The 12,152-nt window shown below is 35.5% G+C and overlaps 1 protein-coding gene across 1 annotated transcript; it reads left to right on the forward strand.

Annotated features, from left to right (window-relative positions):
* The first annotated feature begins 8,738 nt into the window (after positions 1-8,738).
* Positions 8,739-9,677, forward strand: LOC130883331 (taste receptor type 2 member 140-like). The gene has a single exon (XM_057783543.1). It carries the CDS (start codon positions 8,739-8,741, stop codon positions 9,675-9,677), a length of 939 nt encoding a protein of 312 aa, XP_057639526.1.
* Positions 9,678-12,152: the final 2,475 nt, after the last annotated feature.

Here is a 12,152-nt window from a genome sequence, read left to right on the forward strand (position 1 = left end):
TACAATAGGGGGACTTCAAAATTATTCATATAATTGACTATAAAGTCATAGGTTTACATAATATATAACTATATCTGTAGCAATTATGTTTTAATGCAATTATATACCGTATCTTGACAGCTATCACAAGTGTTAGATGCACAATAAATGCTGAGTGAAAAAATAAACCTGAGTTATTCAAGGAGAAGAGTGAAGAGGATTTCAATCTAAATAAATGTATATTTCTGTGTTGGTGGATGGTTGGGTATGTGTGTGTAGGACCATGTCAAAAGTAAGATTATTAGCATTCTTAGTACTAAGTATTTGATGAATGAAGATGTCTAGAAGTTTATTAGGTAGCTTGTTGGAAGATCTTTGGAAAATATGCACAATTCCCTGTACAGAACTAATTTTGATTTATTTAATGATGTTCCTCTTCCACATTTTGCTTGTTATGAGTTACAACTTCCAAATACTATTTGTCTAGAAACCAGATGAAAATATGTAAAAGACAAAATTAGAAAAACAATGCAAATAAATGTATCTTTCTTTTGATGACAGCACATTAGAGTCTTGTGGTTTTCCTAATCAATTAAAAAAGACTTCAGGCTAACATGTAATGCACACAGAACCTGCATTAATTTCAACTGGTGTGCCTTCAACTCTGAAAGATATTCATGGAGAAATACATAAATAAATTCATTAGTAAATGTTGCTGTTTGGTTGACATTGTTTATGGAATGTTAAAAGTATAGAACTTAAAAGTGAATGTCCTATAGATTTTCAAGAATCAGGTTGATCTAGTTTTAGACTGTATTAACATATCTACAGCAGTGTAATAGAAACTGGAGAATCCTGCTCACAATGTGTGATTTCCTACAATTCATGTTGACTCTCATTTTAAGTAGAGCATCAATAGAAGAAAAGTTAGGAATTGTATTTGTGGCATTGGTAAACATCATGGACTGGGTCAAGAGAAGAAAGCTCTTGATAGTGGATCAGATTCTCACTGCTCTGGTCATCTCCAGAATCCCTCTGTTCTGGTCTCTTCTCATAGTCCCTTTTATATCTGAGCTGTACCCATCCTTACCGATAACTGGAAAAGTAGAGAGAAGAATCAATATTTTATGGATGGTGACCAATCATGACAAATTCTGACTTGCTATAAACATCAGCATCATTTATTTTCTCAAAATGGCCATTTTCTTCAAACTCTAAATTTTTTCACCTAAAGTGGAGAGTTAAAAAAGTTGTTTTGATGATGTTGCTGCAATCTCTGCTTCTCTTGTCTTTGAATATTTTAGTCATAAGAAGACATGCTCATGTCTGGATTGATGGACATGAACCAAATATATTCTATTGTGTTATTTCAATCCACTCTGGTCAACTCTAGGATTATTTTATTCACCAAAACTATGTTCATACTCATACCCTTCACCATGACCTTGATTACTTTCCTCCTGCTCATATTCTTCCTGTGGAGAGATACTAAGGGCATGCAGCTCATTTCCAAAGGCTCCAGAGACCTTAGAACACAACCCACATAAAGACCTTGAAAATAGTGGTCAGCTTGTTACTGTATACCACTTTATTTCTGGTGCTTTTCCTACTATTTTGTAACAATAACTTTAAGCAGGGAAGCCCAATAATTTTGTTTGTACTAACTCTGAGATTTTCTTTTCTCTCTGCCCATTCTTGTCCCCTGATTCTACAGAACAGGATCTTGAGACAGGCATTCCTTTCTATGCTGTGTAGATTTGTACAGGTCATTGAGAAACTATCTGCTGCATAAGATGTACTTTTTCTATGGAGTACTCAATTCATAAGTGTTACATTTCCAAGATGATCATGAATGGAGACATGGAAAGAGATCTGTCATTTTTTAGTCAAAGCATTTATTAGAGTCAGAGGAGCAGTGTGTTTGTTAACATGACAGGGTGCTGGTGTGGGTATACCCTCTGTATGCTGTGAATACTATTGGTTAATAAAGAATCTGCTTTGAGCCTATTGCAGTGCAGAATAGGGCAAGGTGGGAATTCCAAGCAGAGAGAGGAGGAGAGAGTAGGCAGAGTCAAAGAGAAGCTATGTAGCCACTTTAGGAGACAGATGCCTGATGCCAAACAGAACCTTACCAATAGGCCCCAACAACGTGGTGATACATCAATGAATAGAAACAGGTTAAATTAAGTTATAAGAGCCATCCAATGAGAAGAATGATCTAATAGACCAAGCTGTATTGTAATCAATATAGTTTCTGGGTGATTATTTGAATCAGACAGGATGGAAAACAAAGAGTAGCCTTTGCCAACAGGCTGTACAGAAAGGTCAAAAGTACCAGCCTCCCAGGGAAAGCAGGTTTTCTATTTCAAGGTTCTATTTTCTACTGTAGAAAGGAGGGGGGATGGAGAAAGTGTTTGGTCAGGATGGATTGGTTCTGCTATTAACTGATACTACCTAAATGCACTTAGAGGTATTGTACTTCCATTTATTTTTTGCCTGAAACAGGTTTTTAAAAAAAACATAATAAAATCATAAGAAAAATTTAAACCTTGATTCTGTGAATTGCAGATTATCTTGAAAAAATAATTATTTTAAAACTTAATGGACTCAAGCCAGTAACTTCACCAAAGCTCTAAACATGAAAAATATGTTTGACAAACATTGATAAAAGGCCAAAAGTCTGAATATCATGAAATGTGGTTTGAATTTTATTTATATACAAGAGAAACACATTTGAGAAGATAGAACAATAATTCTCCTATGAGGCATGTGTGTGTGCCTCTATGTAATTACACAAGCACACAGTTTTAAACACAGTTATGCATAGTTACTAGCTCTTGAAGGAGTATTAATTTCCTGGGTTCCCAAGAAAACACTGTGAATATTATGCTTATTGAGTCTAACATGTTATTAAAAGAAAACTAAATTATTTAACACAAATAATGTGTTTACAGATGTTGAAACAGAATATGTCCTTATTTGCATGCTGGCAAACAAGAATGCAGTTTCAATTCAAAGTCAACTGTGAATTCCATTGGTCTACAGTAGGAACACAGAGTATATGAAGAAGAGTTAATTTGAGCAGTTATGGAATTTACTATTTTCAAGAAGAGAGGATTGAGTTCACCTGTAACACACCGTGGTGCTGTTTGCTTGAACTTGGTCATGGAATTGTAAAGAATAACTGACTACATCCACAATTCAAGGGCACATATAAAGTAAATATATTGAAGGGGAGGCAGAGAAGATGAATTATCTGGTAAGAGAATCTTCACAACCATGGGGATCTCAGTTCAAATACACAAAATTCATAAAATCAGGGCATGATGGTGTGTGTCTGTAACACCAGCACTGTGGGGGGTGGGAACTGCAGACTGGAGGATCACTGAGGCCTGCTAGCCACCAGTTCTGCTCCAGGCTCAGTGAGATATCCTAGCTCAAGGAAATGGGACATAGTGATAGATGAAGACACCTGATATCCTCTATGGTCTTTGCTTTGTGGAGCATGTATACTATTTCACAGGAGCATGCAAATACCACATACATACACTCTAACACATGTTTTACTTGGTTTTATTGATTTACTTTTTATTTTTATGGGTGTGAGCATAGGAAAGATAACTCTAGTGAGAAAGTATGAAAGCATCATGACTGGAAAGACAAAGATGAAAAACACAACAGCTTTTCACATGGTACTGTCCTCACTACATTGCACCCTCTGCACTATATCTGGTGCAGGAGAATTGTCTATATTCTATCAATTATATTTTATATAAACACTGATTGGCCAGGCAGGAAATATAGGTGGGAAAACCAGACAGGAAGTAGAAATGATGTAAAGAAAAAGGAGAATTCTGGGAAGGAGGAAGTTGATTCATCCCACTCCTGCCCAGACCATCGAAGCAGCAGGATGTGATCTGCCTCACTGAAAAAGGTACTGAGCCACATGGCTAACATCGATCAGACAAATGGGTTAATCAAGATATGAGAGTTAGCCAGTGAGAAGCTAGAGCTAATGGGCCAATCAGCTTATAATTTATGGAGACCTATGTGTGATTTTCTTTGGGGCTAAACAGTTGAGGGGAACTGGGCAGGGCAGAAACCACAACAACTCAGGCCCTCATGTTACAGAATGGCACCCATGTGGATAACTGCATCCACAGAAAGCTTGAAAAAGCTTTTAAAAGACTAGAGTAAAGCATTTTGGTTTTCAGTCATAGGAAAAAAAAAAAGCTAAACTGTTTTAAAATGCCGGCTTTCTAGGCTGTCCTGCCAGGGAAAACTTTGACTCTTTCAAGCAGGCAGTCCCAATGGATACACTGTTGCAGCTTGCTTCCTGGAAAGGACCTTAAAACACCATAGAGTTGTGGCTAAAAACTTCTCCATATTCCTTAGAAAATTAAAGACCCATGTGTTCAAAAAAGGAGAGAGATACAGTAAAGAGAAATTCAAAGAGTAAGAAAACCTATAACTGGTTTACAGTATGTTAAAAATATATACAGGCTAAAGATTAAAGTTCTCAAAAAGAAAAGAAAAAAAAAAAAGAAAGAGAGTAGCCTAGGAGGCAGAGACAGATGTATCTCTGTGAGCTCAAGGACAGCCTGGTTTACAGAGGGAGTTGCAGGACAAAGATACACAGAGAACCTGTCTCAAAAAGCCAAAAGTTAAAAGTAAAAATAAAAGGAATAGAGGTTAAAATAAAGCCACGTAAAGATGGAAACTACATCGAGAATCTTGATACTGTATGCTATTATGCTCTCTTTGAATTATTTGAATGCTGAGAAAGGAGCAAAAGCTGTTAAACGATATTTGCTTATAAATGCTGCTGAATTAATCCAAGATAGGTATTTTGAAATACCTTGGCTTTAAAATTGAAGTCAGAAGGTATGTTACTTTGGAGAAGAAATTTTGCTTCTGTTTCCACAGAAAATGAGAGGCTGTGGATTTCTTCAGAGTTAAGAAAAATCAGCTTTGATCAAGGAAGACCACCTGAGAAATCTCTGGCAAGAATAGATGGCCCAGATGTCTGAGTTCTTCATCCAGAATAGGTTCAAGACTGTTGCCTGAGATGATCAAAACTCACAGGATACTTCAGTCAGGATGTCATAACTCTAAATTTTCTTTAGGTCCCTATAATATTATCAGCACCCCCAACCAGCTGGAAGTAGCCTGGAATACTATGCCCACATTCCCAAAAAATGGACTATGGATATTTTCCTTTTTTTTTTAGAGGGGGAAGTGGTGCGAGAGAATTGTCTGTATTCTGTCAATCATATTTTAAATAAACACTGATTGGCCAGGCAGGAAATATAGGTGGGAAAACCAGACAGGAAGTAGAAATGATGTAAAGAAAAAGGAGAATTCTGGGAAGGAGGAAGTTGATTCATCCCACTTCTGCCCAGACCACCAAAGCAGCAGGATATGATCTACCTCACTGAGAAAGGTACTGAGCCACATGACTAACATAGATCAGACAAATGGGTTAATCAAGATGTGAGAGTTAGCCAGTGAGAAGCTAGAGCTAATGGGCCAATCAGCTTATAATTTATGGAGACCTATGTGTGATTTTCTTTGGGGCTAAACAGTTGAGGGGAACTGGTCAGGGCAGAAACCACAACAAACAAGACCCTCTATGTTACAAATATCCCCGCTTTGTGCTCTGGGGCTAATCTTCTTCCTGTGCAAGAAGCCCCAAAAGATGTTGCTCTACACAATGGATGATAAGATCCCAGCATCACAGTCCACATGAAGGGCCTCAAATGGTAAGCTCCTATATCTTTAAAACTGAGGTGATATGAAATCTTATCATCATTATGTAAAAGTAAAGGCAGATCATTTCAGTCACAGAATTAATCATGTTCAACATCAATCTCCTCAAATATATAAAAAGCATCCTGGGAAGGGAAATCATGCCAGCTCTGTTTATTCTTAGCACCTAATAATGAAAACAATAGGGGTGTCAAAATATTTTACAGAATCAATAATGAGTGAATTATGTGAAGGCTTTCAAGATGATAGCAAATAAAGACATTATGAAATCTGTGTGTAGCATGACGTATTTGGTTCTGTCTTCATTCGGTTTAATTTGAGGTTGCAAACTTAAACAAAGAGAAGTATCACTCACAGCAAAAGACTGGCTATTGAACAATTGTTAGGTGAAATGTTAGTATATTATTAAAATGTCAGAAGTACTAACTGAAGAAATCTTCTATGCCAAAGTAGATGGCATTTGTGACAAAATGGTAGTTTTTGAAAATCATGTAAAAGATTTTAACAAAATATATACTTCTCAACTGTGGATAATGTTACTATCATTATATTTCTTAAACTTATTTTATATGCAAAATAACATTTGACATTAGAAAATCTAGTTAAGAAACAGATTCCTTTCTTTATTATTTTTTTTAATGTTTAAGGTTATTGATTAAACCCAGGGTCTCGTACGTGACGGAAACTTATTCTTCCATTGAACTACACTGAAGGCCTACCAGCATCCTTTCTCAATTGTTACTTTTGTATGTTTTTTTTCCTCGTAACATTTCTAAAAGCTTTTTAAGTGTGCATGTTGTATGCTCCTAGAAGTGAAGCAACAAAATCTAGAATACAATGAATATTTTCCCTGCTTCTGTGCAGTCTCTGGATGACCACTTACAAAATTAGACCTAATGATCACAATGTTCTGTTATAGTTTAAATGGAGAAATATCAATGATGACACAAAATAGTCACCAGGAAAAATATCAAGACACAAGACATTTGAGGTCTCACACAGATTTATGATTGAAATATTCTGGAACTGTGCCAACCAAAGAGTGACTGAATTTATAAACACATGAATTACACCTTTGCTGAATGCCCTGTGCTGGGGATGGGAACCTATGCTTTTTTTGTAGCTCTGTTTTTGTTGCGTTGTCTCTTGAATATGGGTTACTCCTTTTGCAAAGGAGTGCCTTGAATCACTTCAGTAGGAGTTTGGGCTCTTTTCCTTCAATGTGTCAGAGACTTTCATGGCAGTCTTGCAGCTATTAATACAGTTGCAGTTTTGAATCTGAACAAAGAAACTTGGCCTACAGATTCCAGCAGCTACAGCTATTCTAGTAGAACCTCAAATGTTTCCTGTCCAGAGTGGAAGGTGGAGAATAGGGGCTCAGGGAAGCTCTTGGGCTGGTGTTACTGCCTTCCATGAATATAAGCTTTGTCATTTTTCCTAAAGGCCATGAAGCTATTGTACTAGCATTTTCTTCACACCGCCCCACCCTCAATATGTTTTGCATTTCTCTTTGTCTTCTTCAGCCTTTTTGTAATGGGAAAGAGCCATCCCATGAGGACCTTTCTATGTTCAGGTATGTTAATATTTCTGTTTTAGAAATTTTGTCATCTTCTTTGTTCACTATTGCTCCAATTACCAGTTATAATCTATCTTTCAAATGCAATAATCTGTGGCTTTTCCTTCAATCTAAACATTTTTGTTAGTGTTATGTCGATACAGGGTCTTACCAACAGTTTCTTTCAGTGCTGAGACATTTATACCAGTGTGCACCACTAGGCCAAGTTTACTATAGTTTTTGATACATGCTTTTTCTGCTTTCTTATTTTAATACTTCTCTTTTGTGTTATTGCTTCTTTGACTATCCATTAGGTCTTGAAGAATGTTATGATCCATTTCTCCATTCCCTTTCTTTCCTGGGCTGAATATTGTTTTTTATATGCCTCAATGCCTACAGTGACATTACAGGAGCAAATGTCAGTGCAAACTGAAGGAAAATGAATAGTGCCTAGTGTGCATACTGGTGAAGAAATCAGATGCATTAATGAAGGTAGGAGACATGGATAATGAAAAAGATTCTTGTTGTGCAAATGAATTCATGTAAACTTATTGTCTGCTTTGTAACATAATAGGAATTATTCCATATTTCTTTACATGTTTGTAGAAGATAGTCCCAAGTCTTTAGAATATTTATATTACTATTGCATTAATTAAAAATGAAGTAATTTTATACCATCTTCTAACAACTATCACATTACTAATTATAAGTGAAATACACAATAAATTTAAGTAAATGATAAACCTGAATTATTTCAATCAGACATGAAAGGGATTATGATGTAAAATGCACATTTATGAACTAGCATATATTAGTATATGTATGTGTAGGCATGCATATATAACCTTATAAAAAGTAAAATTGTTAATCTCAGTCCAAGATATTTGAAAAGTAACTAAATAGGTAAGATTACTATGTAATTGCTTGTAAAAAAATTCTTTTGAAAATATATATAGGTGCCTACCTGGCTTCATTTTGAAATATTTAATGAAAATCTTATGCTAAATAGAAGTTAAAATACTTTACCTTTTATGTGAGTTATAATTTTATGATTTTTTTCCTTGTCAGAGATTAAATGGTTGCAATTTAATATGCAAACAGTCAAAGCAATGCAAATGAATTTATTTGTTTTAATGACAGTGCATGAGAATTCTGCTTTCTTCAGCATTAACTATGGAGGACTTCAGTACATTGTGTGTAAGGTATGAAGCATCTGGATGAAGCTCAACAGGGTTTTCTTGCAAAGTGTAAGATTTTTGTGAAGAAAACTATAAACCACTTCATTAGAAAATCTTGATGTTTGCTTGACATTGTACACAAAAGTTCATTTAATTTGTTTGTTATGAATTCATAAGAATCAGCTAGACATACATCATAAGACTGTATTCACAAATATTTATCAGTATAGTGTAATTTGGAAATCATCTTGGAAACAATGAATGGTGTCCTATATTGCATATTATTAGCCACTTTAAGTGTGGAATTTCTAATGGGAACTTTAGGCAATGCATTCACAGTGCTAGTGAACATTATGTACTGGGTAAAGAGGAGAAGGGTATCTTTCATAGATCAGATCTTGACTACTCTGGCAGTTTCCAGAATTGCTTTTCTCTTTTCACTAACTGTACATTCATTTGTATATAAATGGTATCCAGGCATAATAATAACTAGAAGAATTGTGAGACAAACTTGTATTTTCTTTACGGTAACCAATCACTTCAGCATCTGGCTTGCTACATGTCTCAGCATCTTCTATTTTCTCAAGATAGCCAGTTTTTCAAACTCTATTTTTTTTCACCTAAAATGGAGAGTGAAAAAAATGGTTTCCGGGACACTGTTGGCATCTCTGCTCCTCTTGTTTTTAAATGTTTTAGTCATAGACACACAAATTGATGTCATCATTTACAGAACTGAATCAAATATATTCTTCAGAGCTATTTCAAGCAATTATTCTCAAGTTGCTATGTTTGTTTTATTCACGAACACTATGTTCACACTAATACCCTTCATTGTGACCCTGATGGTGTTTCTCCTGCTCATCTTCTCCCTGTGGGGACATCTGAAGAACATGCAGTACAATGCCCAAGGGTCCAGAGATGTCAGCACTGCGGCCCACATAAAGGCCCTGCAAATGGTTGTCACATTCCTGTTACTGTACAGCACATTTTTTCTGTCACTTCTTTTGCAGTTTTGTGACATTAAATATAAGCAGAAAACTTCAGTTTCTCCCCTTTTCTGGGTTATTGGAGTTGCTTTCCCTTCCGTCCACTCCTGTGTCTTGATTCTGGGAAATACTAAACTTAGACAGGCATTTATTTCCATGGTGTGGTGGCTGAGGTGCAGGCTCAGTGATGTGCAGCCCTCAGTTTCCTAAAATGTACATCATCTTTTGTATTTCAGAGGAACATTAGTTCTTAATAAGTTAATTTTGTATAAATTTCAACCTTTTGTACTTCACTTGTAACATTGTGAATTTTTCAAAATTTTGTATAGTTTAGGTATTTCTCTAACTATTACTGCCTTGGCAGAAAATATGAATATATATATATATATATATATATAGTTTTATAGGATAAATATAAAATAAATATGTTCCAAATAAATATATGGACACATAACATTAGCAAGATATAATTTTCTATATATAATTAATCACTTTAACATTTTAAAATGATTCATGTAAATATGGAAAATATTTGTGTGTATATATTCATGTGGCATGTATCCAATGATGTTAAATCTGTTGTAAGATTTCTGTGAAGCTTTAGAAGGAACCCCTTCTTATCACTAGGTTTGTCTTTATCACTTTCCTCTTCTAACATTGTTTATTTATTTACCTACGTATTGTGAAAAAGTTAATTTATTTTCTGTATGTCTTTCAGAGAGAATTTGATGGGGATACACATGCTCTAAAATGTGAACACGTGTAATAAGTAGCTACTCAGAGGAGGATGTTATAATACTTATACATGGCACATTGACATTTGAAAACTTTAACCAATTTTTGAATATTGTATAAATAAATTTCATTTTTAAAAAGAGGTTAAAGGACTGAATTGGGAAACAGGAAAATTGTGTTTGTTATTTTGTTATTCTGTTGCTTAGGAAACAATAAGAAAAGGAAGTACATATATTCAGTCCTGAGAGAAATGTTCTGCTTTGTAAAGTAACTGCAGTTGGATGAATTTTAGAGGTGGAACCTATGAATATGAAATGCTAACAGTCAAAGTTGAAGTTCAATAAAAGAAAATCTAGATAAGAATCAAAGTATGGATTCTTGGTGAAAATAGAGTACATATCAAAGAAAGATAAAATGTAAATTGCATAATGGTAACATTTCAAGCACAATACAATCCACAGGGAGATAAAAATGGATGTACACAGAACAATTTTCACTAAAAAATAAATTTCAGAGAAATCTCACATTTTCTGTATGAAGATGGAAGCCTGTCCACTTTCCTTCTGCTATGCTGTCAAGGCACTGGTAAACCACAGAACTCAGCAGTCAGCAGGCTTTTTTAGCACCACTGCAAATAACTTACAGAGAACACTTCTAGCAAGATTCCTGTCTGTTAGTAGCTTTCACTTCATCAGCACACCAGATATACTGCCATACATAGACAGTGGAATTATAGCTCAGTGATTACAGCAATGATTTTTTGAATGGTGTCTTGTTCTCAGCCTTGGATTGGTTTGTATGTGTGTGTGCGTGCACTGTGTGTTTATGTGTGCAATTTTTGACTGAAAATAGTAAAGCTACAAGACATTAATTACCAGCAGATAATTGTAGAGAAGAGAAATTTCCCAAGGAGATCCTATATACAATGAGACACCTTAGAAAGAAAAAACCTGTTGTTCATGAATGCAATTTATCTGCTGAAACAAAATCCTGATGTTGAAGGACCATTCACAATTACACCTGAGAAATAAACCTCACCATCCCTCTATTCATCACTCATTCTTTTTTCTTTTTTCTCTTTCACAACGGAGAATTTATTGGTTGAGGAGTAAAGTACACAGACATTTCAATTCTTAAAACATGTACCCAAACTCTGAGGAGTCATACATTGTGTTCACGTACCCAAAAGAGCCATGTGTTGTTTCTCTTTGAACTTACTCCAAGTGATGTTCCATCCTCAAACTTGGCAAGTCTTCCCGAAGACCTCACATAAACTGCTCACAATCCTCAACTCCACTGACTCACCATTTTATGCCACACACAGGACACACTCTAAAGTTCAATGTTTCACAGCACATTGTTACACTTGTTAGGAAAATGGACTGCCGTGGGCAGACAGTCCTGACAGGGCAAGGACCGAGGAGTGGGTTTTTAGCCAACAGTTCTACAAAACACGACACCGGATATAATGGAAAATATTCCAGATACAAACGCATGACCAAGACACCAAATTACCAATTAGTATATGCTTTGTGTTGTAGGATATAAAACTAGCCCCCTCTACGGAATGTTATGGTGACCCCTGAGACAGTCACTGCCTCTCTTGATTCAGTATCACTCATTCTTGTTTTTTTAAAAAAAGCAAAGCAAAACTTTGTAATGTTAAAGCTTATAAAACTTTGCTTAATGACATTCATACTTCATGAGCTCAAATTTCAAAAATGCTAGGCAAAGTAAAATGCTTGCAAAACAGTGAAAGAGAGTATGCCTTCATTTGCATGATAGTAAATGAGAATTCAGCTTTACTTCCAGGACCAGCAGTTGAAGTCTGGGGTTGGTGGTGAGGTCATACAATGCATGGTTCAAGATGTTGTTGGCTAGTAGTTTTTTCTATGAAGCTAGCATTGAACTAAGGGTTTGTCTTAGTTAGTGTTGCGTTCCTCCTTAATA

Source organism: Chionomys nivalis, chromosome 1 (assembly GCF_950005125.1).
Source record: "Chionomys nivalis chromosome 1, mChiNiv1.1, whole genome shotgun sequence".
Lineage (NCBI taxonomy): Eukaryota > Metazoa > Chordata > Mammalia > Rodentia > Cricetidae > Chionomys > Chionomys nivalis.